The following is a 21,559-nucleotide window of genomic DNA, read 5'->3' as shown; positions in this document are numbered from 1 at the left end:
TATATGAAGGTTGTGTGTTTAGTTTGATAAAGAAAAAAAATCAGTTTTCTGTGGTCTGTGAAAAGTGTAAACTTCATTATGTCATATGAGAATTTGAGAGGTAAAATCGGTGAAGCGTTTGGATTTGAATTCAACAAACGTGGAGAAGTGCTTGACAGAAAAAGAAGTTTTTTCATGTTTAGTGATGCAGGAAACATTGTTACTAAACACAGAGCGGCACTTAATTCGGAGCATGTGAATGCACTCACATGCTTAAAATCATGGAAAAATGTTGTGTTTTATTTAACGACACTCGCAACTGCAGAGATTATATCAGCGTCGCCGGATGTGCTGGACTTTTGTCCCGCAGGAATTCTTTTACATGCCAGTAAATCTACTGACATGAGCCTGTCGCATTTAAGCACACTTAAATGCCATCGACCTGGCCCGGGATCAAACCTGCAACCTTGGGCATAGAAGGCCAGTGCTATACCAACTCGCCAACCAGATCGACAAAATCATGGATGAAGATGTATTAACTAGGTGAGTCTTTATACTTTTTGTTATTTATGTTTATCTGAAAAATTCCCGGAGAAATTGATACAATAAATTATAAGCCTCATAATAAATATTACGTTAGTAAATAATTAAAATAATTGTTTTGTAATATAACGAGGCAATATATACAGATATACAACATTTAATATTTATGCTTATCACCGAACACAAGTTAAATTTTACAATAATTGTGCATTACAATATATTAAAACATTTTTTCAAATCGATCAAAACTCGATTAATCTATTGATTGATCGATGAAATATTTTAATCGATCAACAGCACTATTTATAATGTTAGTATATTCTTGTAAAAAGTCTGCACGTGTTCAATGCTCTATGTTTGGTTGTTAGCTTAAAATAATTATCTGTTATGTCACATCACCTATCATCAAAAGGACTACGTCAATAGAATTCTTAATTAACATAAATAATTATTTTACAATTTTTTGTATCCCCTAATAGAAGGCAGAAAAACAAAAACAACATATCATATTCTGAGAGTTTCCCATTTTTGTAACAGCTTATTCTGCACTTCTATAAGTAATTACACTATACAAGTCCGGCAGAGGAATGGGTGATTTTAAGAAGGGAAATGTCTCACAGCACAGTTAGGTTGCCAATATAATGCCATTTAGTGATCATGGAGAAGCAATTAAAGATCAATTAAAAGCTTTTACGAAAACGACACTTTTGAGACTACTAGGGATGAATTTCATGATTTTAATTGTTCATGCAGCTAACATTTTCATCCATAAAAAATTCAGGTGGTAGGTCTACATCAATTAAAACACTGCGATATTCTCAACTGAAGGGTGTTTCGTGAGGAGATTTTAAATTGCATGAAGATGAAGGCTTTATCGACACACTATGGACATCTGATGAGAAGCACATTTGGAGGAATTAGAGCTGAGGTAGTTTCGGTAATTTTGGAAGTGAAAATGGTTGAATTTGTAAGGGATTTTGATAAATAAATTCTTTATCAACCATCATAATCGCCCATCCCTCTGCCAAACATATGAAAAGTAATTTGAGGTCACGCTTCCGAACAGGGGCAGCGGCATTTCCCCTAAGGTTAGAGCTCAGTTTAGGTGTGTGTGTGTGTATTAATCGAAAAAATTTCATATAAACATGCGTCCTATTTTCAGTATTTTCTAGACCCTAATTTTCGATTAATACACACACACCTAAACTGAGCTTTAACCTTAGGGGAAATGCCGCTGCCCCTGTTCGGAAGTGCGCCCTAATTTGATAATGGTGACATTATTTTAATAAACAAATACATTCCCATGTATAGCATACCACTATCTTTCAACTGCTCTTCTATCCTCCATACTGCAGACTCGAAGTCTAAGGAATATTTTTTTATTGCACTTGAACATTTCTCGGTTGTCAGGCTGCTAATTTCTGGAATACCCTGAGTCTTCAGCAATGGATCACCTGGTACGTCTGTGGGTACTTCAGGTAGTCTGTAACAAGTATGTAATTCAATGTAATAAACTGCACAGTAAAGCACGGATGTATTCATAGCTACTTATTTTGTTAGGAAAGGTAGAGTATTGACCAGCCACTGAAGGAATATCACACATTTTTATCACTGCCAATGTGTCGCTATAAACCAATTATCAACACTTTTATTACGACCACAACACATTTAAATTCTTATTGTACTATTGTATTGTATTGTATTGTATTTATTAACATTCCATGGTATTCATACATGCTTACAGCTAGAATATGGAACAAGTCAAAAAACTTAATACTATTATAAAATCTTAATTTATAGTCACAGTCTAGATGAAATATATACAGACGAGATTTACAATATAGTCTACTAGTACAACACATAGTTTTAGTATCAATTTCATGAAGTGTTATTGAATGTCATGAATTCACCTACAGAATAGAAGGTGTGAGAAATTAGGTACTTCTTTAATTTGGCCCTAAATAATTTTATGTTTTGAGTTTCATTTTTTATATCGATAGGGAGGCTATTAAAAATTTTTACTGCCATATAACGCACTCCTTTTTGATAGCACGATAGACTTGCCGATGGAGTATGAAAGTCATTTTTTTGACGTGTATTTATGCTATGAACTGTTGAATTAGTTACAAAGTTTTCACGATTACATACGAGGAAGACTATTAATGAAAAGATATACTGACAAGCCATGGGCATTATTTGTAGTTTTTTTAAAATAGTCCTACACGACTCCCTAGATTTCGCACCTACTATTATTCTAATTACTCTTTTTTGTAATAGAAATATATTGTTACTATCTGTGGAATTTCCCCAGAATATTATTCCAAAACTCATTACCGAGTGGAAGTATGCAAAGTATATTGTTTTTTTTGCATAGATCTAATAGCAAAACAAGCTGAATTTAGTTTGGGGGTAATTTCTTTAATATGATTTTTCCAATTTAACATATTATCGATTTTTAAGCCAAGAAATTTGGTTGTTGTTGTTTCTAATAGGGATCTATTGTTAATTATTGCGCTAGAAATTTGCGACGTTGAATTTGGACAGGATTTAAATTGAATTATGTTAGTTTTGTTACAATTTAATACTAATTTATTGACTGAGAACCAGTCACATATTTTGAAGAGAATTTCCTCTGTTGAAGATTGGAATGTGTTGGAGTTATTGGCTGTAATTACTATACTTGTGTCATCTGCAAATAATATGGGATGACCTACATCTTTTATAAGGGGGGCAAGATCATTTATAAACACTAGAAAAAGTAGGGGACCTAACATTGATCCTTGAGGAATTCCATTATTAATAGTTCCCCATGTCGATGTAGATTTCATAGTTGTATTGATTTCAACTTTCTGTTTCCTATCTATGAGATATGAGTGAAACCACTGGTGTGCAACACCTTTAATTCCATAATAATCTAATTTATCTAGCAGCATTTTATGATTTATACAGTCAAATGTTTTGGATAAATCACAGAAAATCCCTCCAACTTGTAATTTTTTATTTACTGCCTCCAGAATTTTGTCAGTTAAACTAAATGTTGCATTTTCTGTGCCTTTATTTTTCCTAAATCCAAATTGTTCTGGGACTAAAATGTTGTATCTTTCTAGATGATGATATAATCTTTTATACATTACTTTTTCAAAGATTTTGGAGAAGAGTGGTAGAAGTGATATGGGTCTGTAATTTTCTGGAGACGTTGTTTCTTCCTTTTTGAAGATAGGAATAACCACTGAATATTTTAATCTCTCGGGAAATATACCATTGAACATTGAATAGTTACATAAATAACTTAATCGCCCAGCTATAATATGTGAACTCGCTTTTAATATTTTGCTTGTTATTTCATCATACCCTGAGGAGTTTTTTGACTTTAGATTTTTAATAATTGCAATTATTTCTTGTTTGTTTGTTGGAAATATTTGAATATTTGGGAATTTTGTCGGAAAATATTGTGTTAAAGAATCTAAACTGTTAGTAACATTATCTTGGGGGATGTTGAGGTTATCAGTTATTGTACGAAAATATTTGTTAAATATGTTTGCAATTTCATTTGGGTCTGACGTTTTTGTATTCTTAGATATAAGGGTATAGTTTGTTACTTTACTTTTTGATCGTCCACTTTCTTTTTTAATTATGTTCCAAGTTGTTTTGATTTTATTATCAGAGTTTTGTATTGTTGTATTATAGTGTAATTCTTTAGCTTTTTGAATTACTTTGTGTAATATTTTTGAATAATTTTTATAGTGTTGTTTTACGTTTGTATCATTACTATTTCTGCTCTGTATGTATAATGATCTCTTGGTTTTGCATGAGATTTTAATACCTTGTGTAATCCATCTATTGTTACATATTGTTTCATTTTTATACTTTACAGGAAAACTGGATTCAAAAATATTTAGAAATGTTTTATGAAACTTGTTGAATTTACTGTTCATATCACTTTGACTGTATACTGATTCCCATGTTTCATTTTTAAGATTTATTTCAAAATCATTTAATGATTCCCTGTTTATATTTCTGAATCTCACTTTAGTTGGTTTTTTTTGATGATGTGTTTATATTTATACTTAGGAGTTGAACATCGTGATCCGAAAGACCATTAATTATTGGAGTTGTTTGAGATATAGGCCTACCTATTTTTTTTTTTCCGATGAATATGTTGTCTATTGCAGTAGCTGAATCCCCTTGTATTCTGGTCGGAAAGTTTACTGTGTAAATTAAATTGAAAGATGCTAGCAATGAATTTAGTTGATCTTTCCTATTGCTTTCTGTTAGATAATCGACATTGATGTCTCCGCAAATAATGCATTCACGTTTCAGTTTCTGTAAGTATTCTAGTGCCTTTTCCAATAAATGAATAAAACTTTCGTAGTCTCCAGATGGTGCTCTATATAGACATATTATAATGAAATTATATGTTTCATTTTCTAATTCAACAGCACAAATTTCTAAATCCCTGTCTTTGCAAAAATGTGAAAGATCAATATTTTTTAATTTAAGGTCAGATTTGAGAAATACACTCACGCCTCCATCCTCAAGAGTTTGTCTGTAGTAACTAGCACCTAATTTATATCCTTCCGGTGAGAGAGACAATATTTCCTGTTGTTTCATATGGTGTTCGGTAATACATAGCACATTCGGATTTAAATGTTCGGAAACTAAGGATGCAAGGAGTTCATCAGTCTTATTTCTTATACTTCTTATATTCTGATGGAATACACTGAATGTTGATTGTATTACGATTTGTTGATTCTGTTTATTATTATTATTGTTGTTATTTTGACTTTTTTTATTTACCCTAAAAAAGGACAAGCCCTATGACGGATTACAACAGGAATTTTATTGTCACACTTGCCATGGTCACATTGAAGACTGTCAGCAATGAGACGCGTTAGCGAGTCCTTGCCTCGAGAATTCAAATGCAGTCCATGATTAGTGTATTCCTCTCTTACAATGGAGGATGTGTCTATAATATTAATGTGGGCCATGTCCCTCTCCAATTGAGCCAAGTCAATCCGTAGATTTACACTCTCAAACCTCCTCTTCATCCACGGCTTGTCATGCCTCTGGAAAAGGTTCACAAAACCCACATTCGTATGGCCACTCTTCCGTGCAATGTTGTGTATATCTCCATCAATTGAATAATTGAGGTTCCTGTCTAGGCTGTTCCCTGCACCCCCCACTATAATTACATGATCTTCTTTATCAAGATCTTTAGCAAGCGCAGATAGATCCCCTACAACATTGGACAGAGAAGCATTGGGTTTGAAAAAGCTGGTAACAGCATATTTCTCACCCAGTGAAGCCTGGAGCCGTTGACTTATTCCTCTACCATGGCTGCTACCTAACAAAAGTATTTTCTTCCTACGCTTGGGCTCCGATACCGAGTTGGAAGGAGCATCAGATTCAGGTTCAGGTTACATTCAAATGTAATTATGTAATTATTATGAAAGTCTTCCTGGCATTACTCTGAAATACGATCCACTTCCACTAGATGACCCACGACACGAGAAGCAGGGTTGGTAATACATGCAAATGAAATGATACTAAACGTGAGGAATGTTACTACAGGTGTGTAGTATCATGTGAGAAGTTAGGTTAGGTTCGATTAGGTGTGGTGTTGTAGTATTATTACTATGTTGGAGACACTGAAACTGTCACATTAAGAAAATATGACCCTATTCTTAATTCACGCACGACGATTTTCGCATATAAGTAAGGTACGTATTTAGGGCAAGTTGAGTTGGTTTACAGCTCTCCTAACGATAACATCAATTTCTAATAATCAATACTATAAATCCAAGGTATTTTCAAAGTATTTTAGCAAGTTCCTATAGTGGTCGGAACATAAGTAACCTTCACCATTTTGTATATGTATTTGGACTATATAAATTTTAATTCACCTGAACCTAACTCAACCTTACTTAACCTAACACAATCCAAAATAATTAAACATTTCAACTTACAAGACAATATAGCCACTTCTGTATGGAGTTACAAATAATAGATTTCTTCTCGCGCATACAATTCTTCGACTCGCTAAAGAAAATGCCATTATAAATAATTACGCTTATTCCAACTTGATCGTACAACACACACTTTCATTTCCCTCACTCACATCCATTTCACTTTCATCTCTGTTATTTGTCTATGCTTTTAGCCATACACAGTGCGTCCAACTCCAGAAATACGAATCCGCTACTAAGCTTCCAAAATTCCGCTACGGCTGTCAGTACTGAATAAATAGAAATTTAATAAGAAATATGTAACGAGTTAGAAAGAGATTAGGAATTATGTTACTTTTTATAGGGGGATATACAGGTTTCAGCACTAACAAATTAGGGAAATTCAATATATATTTTTTTTTCCTCAGCAACTAATGACTCTTTCATCTTGCAATTTGACAGTCAGTATTCACTGCTTCTGCAATAAAATTATAGACTACAGTATTTTCAGATTTAATAGAAGCAAGATTGTAATAGAAGCACCGCCGTCTGGATCCCTTCGCCAACCTAGAAGTTTCACCATCATGAGTAATTATCATAGCAAAAAAGTGGCCGTTTTTGTGACATGTTTCTCGCGTCAGGATCATCAAGTACTCTGAGATTACCAAGAGCAGGGTTGTACCACAGTCTAAGACATACAGTCACGAAACTTCAACATTTTTTCTGCCAACATTCGCGACACTAGCGCCCGAGCGGCAGACAAGGCACTGGCCATAGTCTCGTTCAGCCAGCACGTGCTTTAAAGGGATGCGAGATGTTATAATAACGTTTTAATCATACATCGGAATAAAGGCAATGTGTGCAATGACGAAAATTGCAGTAACAACAAGTTTAAATCTCCGAATTTATTGTTCTTCAGATTCCCTAAAGACCATGAGAAAATCATAACTCAGGAATAACCAATAATCCATGTTGTAGGTAGCCTACGTATTGTGTTCTATAAAACATTATTATTACTTATCAGTTACCTATTTGTATGTCAGGAAGGAGAGTTTAAATAAAAACAAAGTAACAGTATATTATTTTTTTTGTAGAAATCATATGTGTAAATGTGTAACCATTCCGATTTTGGATAATGTATCTACAGTTTTTAATGCAAGTAATTCCATACTTTTTGTATTCGTGTTTTTTTTTCTATATATTTTTCAAAAGTTGAACGTTATATTGCATTCAAGTAGGGAGCATGGTGTTAATTTTTCAAGAATTCATGGAGTATTGTAATCCTTTTGCAAAATATTCACTTCTTGAATAAATCCAGACTGTGCCGATAGATTTCTGATGTGTTGGTGTAGATTCATGTGGCAGACGTAGTAAGTTCTCAAGAGCCTTTTTAAATTTAATATAAAAAGCAATCTTTTCTGTAATAATTTGTATGACTGCTATTGGTGTTGATTTTACATTCCCAGTGATTATTTGAGCTGTGGTGTAAGTCAAAATTAGGTAATGAGATTTAAAGTAAATATTCTGTAAAATACAGCGCAAAGTAGCAATTAATATATCCTTCGTGCTATTCACTGACTACTAATAGTTTAAATAAATTCAATATTAACTGCTACTTTGCGCTGTATTTTAAAGAATGTTTACTTTAACCCTCATTACCCATTTTGACTTACACCACTTCTGCTCTGAAAATAAAATTAGGCCTACATTTTCTGAGTTAATTGAAGTCACAATTTTTTCAACAAAATTGTGTGTTCATTTATTTGTTTTCATCTACGTCATATTAACAGTAAGGGCATGTAAACTACGTATTATATAGGTAGGATAAGTTAAAATTAGGCATTATGTGTGAAAACTGGAAATATAATGTAAAATGCGGTAAACTTGCCATAAACATTTAAACCATAATATCAGCAAAATAATAAAGGAAATACCGGTTCTTAAGAAATGAAAAATAATAAACTTCATAAATCAATGTCTGTCATATTAAGGTTTAAATCTTCCCCTTTTTTATTTTCAAGTTTACCTCAGCGGCGAGTTTACCCCAATTTGCGGTATGGAAAATAGTTAATTTCTCAGGAAATAGGGAGAGGCGTTCACCACGCAATGTAACCTACAATTTTCAAGCTACTAATTTTGACTCTTCTCACAGGAAATATAGAGTTCTAATGATTCATAAATATATTCAGGAATGAATTTAATTAACCATCCACGTACGAACAATTATATTATTTCAAACCATGATACGTGAACAGTTCCATGATTCAGTTGTAAGGAGCAGAAAGAATTACGTTTATTCTCAGCTTCTGAAACTTGTAGATTAACTGCGTGTGAAATTCTTCTAGGATTCTAAATTAAAATTAATAAGAATCATATACACTTACTGTATAGCATAAAAATATAAAACAAATTACGCAAAACCCGTTTTCTGATATGTTATCATATGTCGTGTGCACACTTTTAACTTGCCTGCCGCTAGAGGGCTACTGTCGTGCCAGCTTTCAAATGTTGGCATATTTTATACGTATGAGTTGCGTGACTGTGTACAACGAGTTATAGGGAAGACCAGGTAACTTGATACCCTAAGGGTGAAACCTAACCATTTTTCCCCCATTACTACATATGCTAGTGGATTATGGTGATTTTCTAGTTTGAAGGTTGAATTTTCTTTTGCCAACTTCGTTTCGAATTTCGGTATTGACAAATACTACAACTGGTAGTGTTTTTGTAACTGCTATGTTGGTGTTGCTGTCGTACTCTATTTAAGCGGCGTCAGTACTGGCGTTATTGAAAATGTAATAGCACTAGGTTTCTGAGTCGGTTACTGGAAAATAGTGAAATTCGAACTTATTAATATTAATACATAATAGTTATTTCATGTGTTGCGTTGCGGTTATAAATTCAAGAACAGTCAGATAAGTACGAATAAATAGCCTATAATATACTTGGGAGTGATAATGCACGTGGGTAATCGATAGAAACATTATTTCACATTTTAATTAATTTCTTTCGTGTTTAGATTTTTATTACAATGTAAAAAAAATTAAATAGTGTGGCAGTGACTCCTCCAAGGAAGAAAATGTGTGGCATTCAGAGTACACTTCAGAAATCTGTAGTTCACATGTATAATGAGTTGAAGAAAGAAGATGATGAAGAAGGAATTATGCTAACGGAGACAGCAATTACAACCAGAATAGCAAAATTATTAGAAGTAAGTATTCTTAAGCATACATTTAAAAGTGGTATTTAGTTTTAGGAGTTTGTACTAATAATTTCATGATTGTGGTCAAACAAAACAAATTTTTAGGTTAGGCCTAGATCTTTAATCAAGTCAGTGATTTTCATATTGCCAAACTAAATACATTTAAGATACTGTAATACTGCAGTAGGTGACAGCTTAAATACATTTACAAATTAGACGAACAAATAATCCAACAGCACGAAAGGAAATTTCCAGTTTTCTCTTTTGGTATTAAATTAACCGTTCAGATCACAATTTACATGCCACATCGGCCGAAGAAAATACAAGTCATATTGTAATTATTAACTTGATATTCCAGCAAATATTACATGAATGTTGGCCTGTTATGGTGCTTAAAAATAATTCAGTTTTATATAATAACTATATAACATACTCTATAAAGCATAGGAACGTTGACTCTGGCTGAATAATTTATTCATGAGTGGTCTAAGTAATATTAAATATGGTGTTTCTTCAGAAAAGCTACCCCACCCATTGTACTTGTTAAGATATAACACTCGAGAGGACGAGGACGCACTATACTGGGAAACTAACCATTTCTCTTCGTCCTGGACCTCTCGCATGTTATATTGGTAATTAGTAACAAGTTTGAGGGAGGGACTACTACAGTGCATTAGAATATACAGGTAAGTGTCAAAGGATTTTTGTGCTGAAAGTATTTGTGGCTGTGAACTAAAACCACGTGTTCATCGCTATGTAAATATCACAGAAATCAATTAAACAAAATAAAATTATACCTTCTTTGATGCAGCTTTTCTGGAGAATTACCTAAATATTAGCCTACTTAAACCTATCATAGACCCAACCTACCATGTTGATCATTTTCTATTCATATAGCTGGTATCATGCATGAATTTTATGATATAACAATTTTTAGAAGTGTTATGTTATTGTTTGTTATTGCAGCTTGGCTTTACTACTGCTAGAAAAGTGATAAAAGGGGACCCCACTTGTGACACCAGGAAAACATAGACTACGTAAACATCCAGTGACTGATGCTGATGATTTTACGAAAGATGCAATTGCGAGATTTATTTATGACAAGTTACATAAAGGTAGGGAAGTTAAGGAATTATTGTGTTGATTTATGGAATGTAATTCTGATATTAGTCATATGTATAAAATTATGGCATAATTTTCATTTATTGTTACAGGGGAAGTACTAACAGCAGCAAAAGTTCTGGAACATATAAATGATAATTATGAAACATATTTATTTAGAGGATCCTTATCATCAGTGAAAAAAATTTTGAAAGAGATGACATTTCTATGGAGCAAAGGGGATCCTTATACACATGTACGAGAATGTGATGTTATTCGTTTTTGAGAGAGTATATAAGAAATGTGGAGCGTGAGAACCCTAAACCCGTAGTATTCTTGGATGATACTTGGATTTTTATGAATGGTAAATTTAAATGTAGTGTGAGACATTGAGTAATTGAATTTTTTACTAACAAATAGGTTAACACTTATGTGGATAAGAAATTGCAATTAGTATAGGCTACTAGTAATGAGTTCAGGTGGGAACAACATGTTTTGCAATTAATAGTTTCATATTATAACTAGAGGTTAGTTATAAAATTCTTGAACGGTTTTCCTGTGTTTAAAATTTTAGTGTCTCTTAGAGTTTCAATGTGAATTGCTTTTCTCTCTCTGTTTTTTTAAGTAGGATCACCCACTTAGTCATGGAATAAACCAGGTGACGTTTCCAATGACATGAATGGTGTTATTCGTAGACCAACAAATGAGGGTGGAAGATTAGATGCCGGAACGAAAGGTGGATTTATACTCGGTAAGTTATATTGATTTATATTTTACATAAATTTAGCAAGAGTAATTTTTTAAATCAGGGTACAAAAATATAAAAATTGGTGACTAAATAAAAACGTGGGAAAGCCTTTCACCAAAGAGGATCTCGTGTCATATTATGTTCTGTTATGTGCTGTAATTGCAATAAAAGAATAAATTTGTTTTATTTTCTTTATTTAAATGCTGTGAATTCATGTGACGTAATTATATGCCCAGGTATAATTTTTATTGCAGGTGCTGATTTAATGTTTTCATGCAATTGAAAGAAAAGTCAGGACTACCATAGTGCTATGAATGGCCCTGTAGTTGAGAAGTGGGTGCAAACACAGTTGTTGACCTGAGAACATTAGGGCAATGCGTTATTGTCATGGATAGTGCTGCATATCATAGCAGACTTGTGGAAAATCAGCCAACAACAAAATGGAGGAAAGAACAGCTACTGGTGATTGCAACTGAATATAATAGATTTGTTGTACTAAATGATAAGAGTTGATGGTGTGATATCACCTTTTGATATTACATTGCAATATTAATTTCCATACTTTACAGTCATTATTATTATTATTATTATTATTATTATTATTATTATTAATACTACTACTACTACTGCAACTGTTTCTCTTATTTCTCATGATTAGGCATACTTATAGATGCTACTTTTTTCTTTCAGGTGAAATTGAATCTACATAACAATCCTAAGACAACAGAGCCTTGCCAATTACTGTCCTGAAGCGGCCTTGTCTTATGTGTTGTGTCTATATACAATTCTTTCAGCTTTTTTCCCCCTTAATGTAATGAATTTGTTGGTTGATTGATGCCCAGTGTTCAGCAGTTAATGTCATTTGTTATCTTGCACTCCAATATTTAACCAGATGATTGAAAGTTGTGTAAAGTTGGACAGTCAAGACAATGATCCATATCTTCATTGAGATTTCAGAAATGGCACATGGGAGATTCTGAAATATCAGTTCTTTGTAAATATTTGAGACAATCATGGCCTGTGATAATATGAGTACTGCCACTGTAGATTTTCATAGAAGTTCAGTTATAAAATTAGGTGTATTATTTTTACTATGTATTGTACTATATTTTTGTTTTGCTTAATTGATGAATTATATATGCTGTAAATTGAATAGTAGACTGTAGGCCTATAGCTTAACTGATGATTTGTATGTGCTGTTAATTAAATAGTAGGCTGTATACCACAAGTGATGAATTGTTTATGCTTGTAATTTGAAGTAATTTGCATGATATGTATTATCAACTTCTGTATATTTCAGCTGATTGAATTGTTTATACTTTTAAATTGAATTAACTTGCTTGCTATGTATTATATTTTATAGCTTAACTGATGAATAATTGTTTAGGTTTGTCAATTTAATAATCTGAGTGCCATGTACTTCATATTTTTAGTAGAGCCACCAATGTAGCTTAGTCGGTAGACTCGTTGGCCTGCAAATTCAGAGCTGCACTTGAGGGTAGGTTGGATCCCCCATTTGGTCTGATTAGTTAGTTTCTTCTGAGGATTTTCCTCCATCGTGGAGCGAATGCCGGATGGCCTATTGCAATTTTTTCATTTGCTTTAGAATCTTTCCCATTTTTGTTACCACATTGTCATGTTCTGATCTTGTTATTCTTTTAACAGTGTGGTAAGATGCAGGTATAGATAACCTTACAGTAATTTTGCTACCTTTCAGCTACCTTATTATCTCCCACTCCATGAAGTTCAGGGATCCACTGAAGTACCAGTCGTCGATGTAATTCGACCATTTTGCTTAAAATTTTAAACCACTATAAAATATTGAGATTTCTTGCTGTTACGTCCAATACTGTAGCAAGAATATCTGATTTTGAATCTGATAGTATGACAGCCTTCTCAGATTTATGAAGTTGATACTGGAGATTTTGTAAGCTTAAAAGTGAATCTAAATTTTCACTATCAAAATTAGTCAGTGTTTGAAGTTAGTTATTTAGTGGCGTTTAAAAAGGGCGCGTCAGCTACTATGGCTATTTGCACCCTTATCTAAAATCTTTCACTAAACACAAACACAATACAATAACCAGAACGTTTAAAAGAACTAAAAAGCATTGTCACGGTTAAAATGGGGCAAACAAGTGTTTGAATATAATTCCCTGTAAAAGGGAATATACTGGTATTGTACTACAACACCACTACATCTATAGCTTGGTAAACAGGATCCATCTATAAAAAATACTGTATGTAGTCACTCACTGACCAGATCATTTATCGTTTCTAATGATTTTTAAAATGTCTGGAGAAGTATCACATTTCTTAACATCATCTGTTAAAGTTAACTTATATACTATTCATTTTGAAATAACTTGGGATTGTGTTTTATTAGTAAAGTTTCCCTTAATTGAGCTAGTTTGAGTTCTCCAAGTAGAGTCAAAAAGTCTGTTGGGATTTTGGCTCAGTTTATTAATATTTGTGGACTGTGATTTTTTGTTCTAGACAACCATATTATCTGCAAATGATGAGATTATCATAAGATCTATCTCTTTAGTTAGACCATCGACATTAATATTGGAAAATGTATTCCTGAAAACAACAATGTGGGAAGCCCAGATGAATCTGTCTCTATTTACATATTTGTGACAATGAATCAAATAATCAAGTCACTGACCCAGTGTAACACTTTATCATGGACACCCTAAGTTTGCAATTTCTTAAGTGATTTATATTTACAGAGTCATATGATCCTTGAAAATAAATTAAAATTGCTAAGGTGTTTTGTTTTCTGTTTAAAATATCTTTAATATCTTGGCTAAAATTTAAAATCTGTCCATTTGTTGAATGTAATTTTCTAAAGTCAACTCAATAAGATGGAAGTTAGTTACTAGATTCCAGGAACCAATTCAATCTATGAAATCATCTCTTCCATTATTTTGGCTATCATACTGGTAAATGGTATCTGTCGATAACTCGAAAAGATATTAGTTGAATAATTGCTTTTCAAAATTGATGTTATGATAGATTTTCTCCAGACAGATATTGTATTTTAGATGAGATTGCAAGATAAAAGTAGTGAGTTTGCTTGTTTGCCAACATGTTTAAGAAAATCAGCATGTGTATTGTCTGGAATTGGAGATATTTTGGGTCTTATGTTATTAAATTAATAGTAATATTCAGTTCTTGATTAAATATTGTTATATAAAGTAGATTGTAAATTTAATATTTCTTTCAGTTTTTCCTTAATAGTCTGACGTACACAGATAAAACTAACAACCACACCACCAACTAATCTAATAGAAATTAAAATATAATTAAATGTAGATAAAGTAATTAAAATTATAAATACACGTAATAAACCATAACCCCCTAATTTCAACAATATACTATTTTATTCCCTTTTATAGCTTGTAGATAATTATTAATTATAGCTATTACTTATTAGCGTAATATTTATTGAACTTATTGGCTATTTCACTTCGTTTGAAAGAAGTTATTGTGTACAAAAAGCATTTTTTGATGATCGTTTCATGCTGTATGTTGTGTATAAATCTATGATTTCTGGCCATCTGTTCTGTGTAATCCATATTTTGTATAGAATTAATAAAATACTCTTTTGGTAGTAATTATTTTATTAATTGAGTATTTAATTTTCACCAGCTCACATTTCTTGAATTATTTGTTTTTTCTTATTTAAATTTAGGACACAAGAGCCAAAAAGAGACTTCACAGTTATGTATCATACATTTTTTCAATGACAGACGTGGAGTTGCAGAAATAATAAGTGTAAGTGTAACATTATTAAGCAATTTACAAACAAATGAAATCTTTAAAAAGGTATCTAGAAGTGAAATTACTTATGGCTTTTAAGGACCAAAATTATTTTTGTAAGTTGATTTATTATTATTTCAGTTTTAGCCTATTTGTATTATCCATTTCCTTACTAATTTCAAAAGAAAATCAGAAGTTCATTCGAATTCCAACCAAAAGTCAATTGGTTATTAATTTATCTACCTTTAGGAAGTACAGTATATGTACGCTGGAATCTTTGAAGTGAAGTGACAATAATTTAATTGGTCTTGGAACAGATTTGATTCTTGAATATTATATACTATAATTTGTTGTCTATTTACGTCTAGTAACCTATTAATGCTAATACTAATAATGTAAAGGAATAAAAGAATAGAACATAGCAATACACTTCTCATGTGATTCATTTCCTCCATTTCTCATATAGTTCACCTAAGAAAATATATTACAAATTATTGAAACTATTCAGAATAACCTTCCAACATAAAGGCAAAGTACGGTGAGTAAAGAAGTCATTCAGTACATAGGATCGTGAGTTTACTCCTAGATCATATATAAATCAGATTGATCAAGCTTATATTAAATTTAGACGCAACTGGAAAATAACGGACGCTATGCGTCGCTAGTGTCGAGAAATGAGCTTGCAATAACAAACACTAGATGGCAGAGTACCTGAACAGTACATAGAGTAATACGACTTGGGATGACTTTTTTTACGTCATGCCACCTCCAAATTTCTTTCTCATTGTAATGTGAGGTTATGTTACAATAAGACTTTGATGTGTCGCTAAATTGTAGTATACAGAAGCTTGTTTTATCCAAATTCATCAACACACATAGATGACATTTTGGTACATGGCTGATATAATGTTGTTTGCGTTCAATATATAATCTGTCATCATTTGATGTACGAAATCTAATTGTTTTTAATTTCAGTATACAATACCTCCCTAGCAACAATTATCACAAAATACTAAAAAGATCAGATTTGTCTGCGTTTGTTGAATGCACATCATGATGCTCACGAAAAGGCACTAATTTATTTTGTGTGAACAAGATTACAATTTTTGAATATGAAGGAAAAGCAGGTATCCCTCTTCTGAAATTTATCCGCAAGGGGAAGAATTACAACTCCCTCCCCCCAAACTTGTTTCCTCTTTTTCTAGGCCTATATGTTTTCATTTTACAGGTGTATTATTTGATGCGATATGGAAGCAGATAAATAATAACTGTACGTTTCTCGTCCACATTAAATTCAACGTGTTCATAACGTAGACCTGATGTATTGCTTCATGTAGGCTACACAGCTGGCAGTGCTCTTTTTACGAATAAGCGGTCGTACTAATCATTTTCTTTTCATCTGAACTATTGCTAGAATATGCGTTTGTGTTTTTATTTGCTCTGTATGTTGTTAAATAACTACTGAACATCGTCTTTGGTTAACAAATTGTTCTAGTATTCGTTTTATATCAGTCTTACGGTATTGAATTATGTCCATAACGTGGGCGAGATATTATCAGGCTGGAAAATTCGCTCTGAATGCATTTTTTTACACAATTTTCTAATTTTCAGCAGATTTACGATACCCTGTGCGGTTTCTCTGCCAATGCAGAGTTAATTGCAATATACGGTAATTCTGTTATTTTCCTGACACTTTTATATCCGTTCTCAAACGTAAGTTATATTATATAATACTGTAAACGAGACAATATTACAGGCTGCAAACTAGATTATTCTTGTTTTTGTATAATTATACGAACAAGTCTGAAATAAACAAGACTACCATTGGTTAGGTTAGGATAGGATTACTTATATATTGTAATCAGGCTATATGCACAAATTTTCCAATATACTACTATCATAACTAAATAGGTAATGTTAACATTAATTTTCATAAGTTTTTGTGGTACAAATTAAAATAATTCAATGTAAAGTATAACAAAACTCCGACAACATTATAATTATGAACGTCAAATTCTCTTATTTTATTTATTTTTCAGTGTTTAGTCCCTTATTTCCCATTGTTCTTTGGATTTATCATTAGTGAAATATCAATTAACGGATAAATTATGTTATACACTCAGTTGATAATATAAATAATATTTACGACAAATATATAAAAACAGAAGAGATAACGAATCATAATTTAGCCCACCGATAACTTTATAACATGGTCTAAAAATTCTAGGTAGATTGGCTTTGCGCGAGACTCTGCATTGTATTCTATTCAATACAAAGGCGTACTTTATCTTATCTCTCCGCTTCGCCCACGTGACAACTATAATTAGAACTCCCTCGTTCCGAACTTGCCTAGGTCATATAGGCCAATAATATTTATCCATGGTCATCAATTGTCGACAGTACATACCGTTGCTTACGGTTATCTCGTAAGCAAGAAATAATCGATTTAGACCGACCAGACCGGTTCAGAGTTCGTGTCTCGTGATGGTGTTGGTCATTATGCCATCTGTTGACGATTATTGAACTACATCAAGCCGGCCTCGACTGCAAACCCTAAAGCCTATATAAAAGACGTTGCTTACGAGATTACACAAGCTGGCGCATAGAGCTTGAAAAACGAGTCTGAAGTGGTTCCCTCGTAATGCCAATTCCGCCGCTCGGAGCGCTGTTCTGCCCTATATATTCATAGCAGAACACTTAAAAGACATTGACATTTGGGACATTTAAAGGACTCACCATTGCTTATTAAATGCTTCGTACAATATTTTATGGACAATAGACGTAATTTGCAAACTTCTACTCCTCAATTATATTACAATAAAAGGCTGTCAATCTTGATATTAAAACATATTACATATAAACTGAGGGACTGTCTGCTCTGTACTTCAGTTCATACACCAAACATTTCCGGAAATAAATTAACTTGACATCTTACATATACGCACTATAGCCTACCCTTTTCACCTAATATTATTAATATTGTTATTAAATAAGATATTGCAACTAATTAAGGTACTGCATTATCTTTAATTTCCTTGAATTCATAATTAAGCATTTGCAAGAAAGCGTAACTTTTCCCTCGCTTTAAAAAAAAAAAAAATACGAACGTCACAATAATTGAGAAGTATAATTATTACGCGATTTTTTCTTGCAGTGGTGAAAACATTTCTATAGGCCTACTGATTAATCTATTGAGCATAGTAATAGTAAACGCTGTAGTATTCTTTTCTGAAGCCAAGATTTTCGCAAGAACTGAAGTGCGACACATGTAAAGATGAGGAAATGTCCCTTTTTCTTTTGGGAAAACTTGTGAAGCACTACTGGACAATATTGCCAAAGATATTTCCAGTAAATACGAAGTGATTAGGAAACTTAATCAGAAGCCCCTAAATAGAAAAGTGCTGAAAGTGCAATAAACTGGGCCATTTCTTAATTACATATAGAACACTGGAACTGACTATCTACAAGAACCCTCGTGTTATAAATATTATGATTATTTCAGATTGTGATACAGTTATAAGCGTACATTCCTAAAAATTTAAAAGTAACAATGAGGATGCCCTATGTTATAGGAAAGTTTTAAACGTGTACATTTAACTTTTTTATGAATGATTTCCTGATCAAGATTTTCATTAACTATGTGCCAAACTTTTGAAGTGAAGAGTGCAGTAAGAAACTGTTGGACATCTGACCAGTATTTTAATCATGTGCTGGTTACAGTACATTAGATGTCTTCTTGAATATACCTGATGAGGTATGTATATGAAGTTTGTATCGTCAGTATTCAAGTAGCCTACTTATGTATGTAATTTTTATTATCTGTACAGAAAAAATTTAGCTTATGTGATAGTATGAAGTAATCTCTCACGAAATAACAAGGAAGAGAAAGGTGCTTAAATTTAAATATTGAAAACAGGATGATAAGAAGAAAATAATTTTTACTTCCTTTCAATTATTAATGAAACCTGGCCACTCACCATTCGCAGTTGATTTCTATGGTTACAGGTCTATTCTTCATATTCTGTAGCTTTCAAATAATTTCTAAAATAAATATTACGCCTACTTAGCTCTTGTAAAACGAAATTTTCACTTTCACTTTCAACGGAACACTCACTTATATTCAGTTCTTGTATCTTGCAGTAAATTATCCATTTGTGATCATCTTTCCAATATAACCTCCCATTGAAACGACCACTTAAAATCATGAGCTAGAATTTATTATTTTAAAAACATTTCCACGTACATATTGTTATAATTGTTATGAACCACAATACAAAAGACAACACTGTGAAATTGGATTAATTTACCAAGATCAACATCAATACCAGTAGTATAAAATCACATATAGGCCTAGGCTATATTATTTCATTACTTTATGGTCTTAATTAGAAGAATTAATTTTGAAGAATTTACAAATATGCTGAAATAATTTATGACATCTCTCATAGAAATGTAAAAATATGTATGTACATTTTGAAACAATGGGTATAGCACCACTTGAAAATGTTGAGCACTTTAACAGTAACTTGTAAATTGTTCCATCACGTTGTCTATAGTGTTCATTTAATGTAGCACTTTTAGAATGAACGTGGTTCACATACATAAGAAGAAATGACGATTGAATGAGTCGAAGACATACAGTTTTCTTTAATTTTTAGCAAATGATGAAGTTGAATATATACTGTTACTTCATATCCTAACATAAGTAGAGTTGCCACCATAGATGTAACACCTCCGTAACACCTGAAATGAATATAAAATAAATTAATGTATTGGTAATGATACAAGAATAAAAAGAAATTAGGCTAGACATAACCTCACAAAATTACAAACACATGCTAAAAAAAAAAAAAAACTTTACGTATCCGTATATAATAAAACTAGATATTCTAGATATAATTTGATTCACACGATAACCACCTCAGCCTATTTCGTAGCAGCCATTAGTTACCAGTTTGAGGTGCATTACCTAATCTCATACTAACCTTGTTAAGTTCTCTTACCCAATTCACTGATAATTACGTAACAATACACAGGTCTAAAATACAGACAAATACACATTAATTACCTAATAAGTACAGCATGAAGGTAATTCATTACTTTTGTCGGTATTTTCTAAAAGAGAAAGGGAAAACAGTAACAACATTATCTTCAATGTTTACATCACGTCGTTCACATTTTCATTAGGCCTATATCAGTAATGCTTGGTAAGTGAAACAATGCATGAAATTATTTTACATTTCGGGTCACATCATTCGAGAGTCGGAAAATGCAATTCGCCACTTTTAACATAGCATTGCTTGTTATATGAGAGAACTTTGACATTTACCTTAACCTATAAATATACGACCTGTTGGTACAGAGTTCTTCACATAGCAAAACACAGACAATTTTCAAATATAACTTAGCTGAACAAACTTCAAATAACACTGTAATATGCTTGGCATATTTGTAATATTCGTACTCAATGAGTATTGCACAATTAATCGAACTATTTTCACGATGCACAATGCTTTGTAATGGTAATATTCATCATTTCATAGGGCAGAGAGGCGAACCTAGCGGCAGAAATTGTCATGACTCACAGAGACCTACTCTCGATCGTGCTATGCGCCAGCTTGTATAATCACGTAAGCAACGATAAAAGAGCTATCTGTTAGTATATATGATCTAGGGTTTACTACATGTAGTGATATCTGGTAACAGTTGGCAACACTGACAAGACGGAAATATTTGCTGTTTGGGAACTGAACTTACGTGATCCTCACTATAGAAAGAGAAAGATCTTCTCTTTCTAACTCGTTGGGGTTGTAAGATTGAAAAACTGCGCATCCTGCGCATGCGCGGCCCTCTCATGCACTGCCAGTAGAGATGAGCTTAAACCAAGATTATTGAGCTTAAACGATATTTTCAAATATCTGTGACAACTGTGACTGTGACAATTAAATATCTGTGACTTTTACCTGTGATTTTGTCACACCGATATTTATATCTGTAAGTAAGCACAATATGCATGAATTACACCGATATTTTGTCACAGCGATAAAAATTAACAGGAAATATTGAATGTGAATACGATTTCTCTATACACGCCACAAATCAGTGATTTATATGGGAAAACCCAACAAATAAATTATGTACATGTACCATTAACAAATAAATACATACCTAACTGAACAGTAACATGTCGAAAATTAACCTTATGTACCAAGATGTTATATTGTTGATATTGAATCAGATGATAATTATTAAATGTAGTTGGGTATGGAGAAATTGAGG

The 21,559-nt window shown here is 32.5% G+C and overlaps 1 protein-coding gene and 2 long non-coding RNA genes across 7 annotated transcripts in view; 1 reads left to right on the top strand and 2 right to left on the bottom strand.

Annotated features, from left to right (window-relative positions):
- LOC138713540 (uncharacterized) overlaps positions 1 to 6,996 on the bottom strand; it is a 165,997-nt gene extending 159,001 nt beyond the window's left edge. Inside the window, exons 1-2 of the mRNA XM_069845707.1 lie at positions 6,489 to 6,996; positions 1,839 to 2,005 (exon numbers count right to left, since the gene is read on the bottom strand). Coding sequence (XP_069701808.1) covers positions 1,839 to 2,005; positions 6,489 to 6,577 — 256 coding nt within the window. The 5' untranslated portion in view covers positions 6,578 to 6,996. The remainder of the gene's footprint in view (positions 1 to 1,838; positions 2,006 to 6,488) is intronic.
- Positions 6,997 to 9,358: 2,362 nt separating this feature from the next.
- LOC138713539 (uncharacterized) lies at positions 9,359 to 15,732 on the top strand. Of its 4 annotated transcripts, XR_011335896.1 has the most exons (6): positions 9,359 to 9,678; positions 10,636 to 10,784; positions 10,884 to 11,134; positions 11,396 to 11,521; positions 11,773 to 11,980; positions 12,209 to 15,732. It is a non-coding gene; the product is annotated as an uncharacterized lncRNA (long non-coding RNA). The 4 variants fall into 4 exon arrangements; XR_011335897.1 differs by lacking the exon at positions 9,359 to 9,678 and having other exon boundaries at positions 10,497 to 10,784; positions 10,884 to 11,026; positions 11,399 to 11,521; XR_011335898.1 differs by lacking the exon at positions 9,359 to 9,678 and having other exon boundaries at positions 10,497 to 10,784; positions 10,884 to 11,026.
- Positions 15,733 to 19,201: 3,469 nt separating this feature from the next.
- LOC138713538 (uncharacterized) lies at positions 19,202 to 20,915 on the bottom strand. Of its 2 annotated transcripts, none has more exons than XR_011335893.1 (2): positions 20,349 to 20,915; positions 19,202 to 20,023 (listed from the first exon to the last, which is right to left on the bottom strand). It is a non-coding gene; the product is annotated as an uncharacterized lncRNA (long non-coding RNA). The 2 variants fall into 2 exon arrangements; XR_011335894.1 differs by having other exon boundaries at positions 20,610 to 20,915.
- Between the last annotated feature and the right edge of the window lie 644 nt (positions 20,916 to 21,559).

The sequence above is a fragment of the Periplaneta americana genome, chromosome 14 (genome assembly GCF_040183065.1).
Source record: "Periplaneta americana isolate PAMFEO1 chromosome 14, P.americana_PAMFEO1_priV1, whole genome shotgun sequence".
Taxonomy (NCBI): Eukaryota; Metazoa; Arthropoda; class Insecta; order Blattodea; family Blattidae; genus Periplaneta; species Periplaneta americana.
The sequence above is the reverse complement of the archived record's forward strand: the minus strand, read 5'-3'. Positions and strand labels throughout refer to the sequence as shown.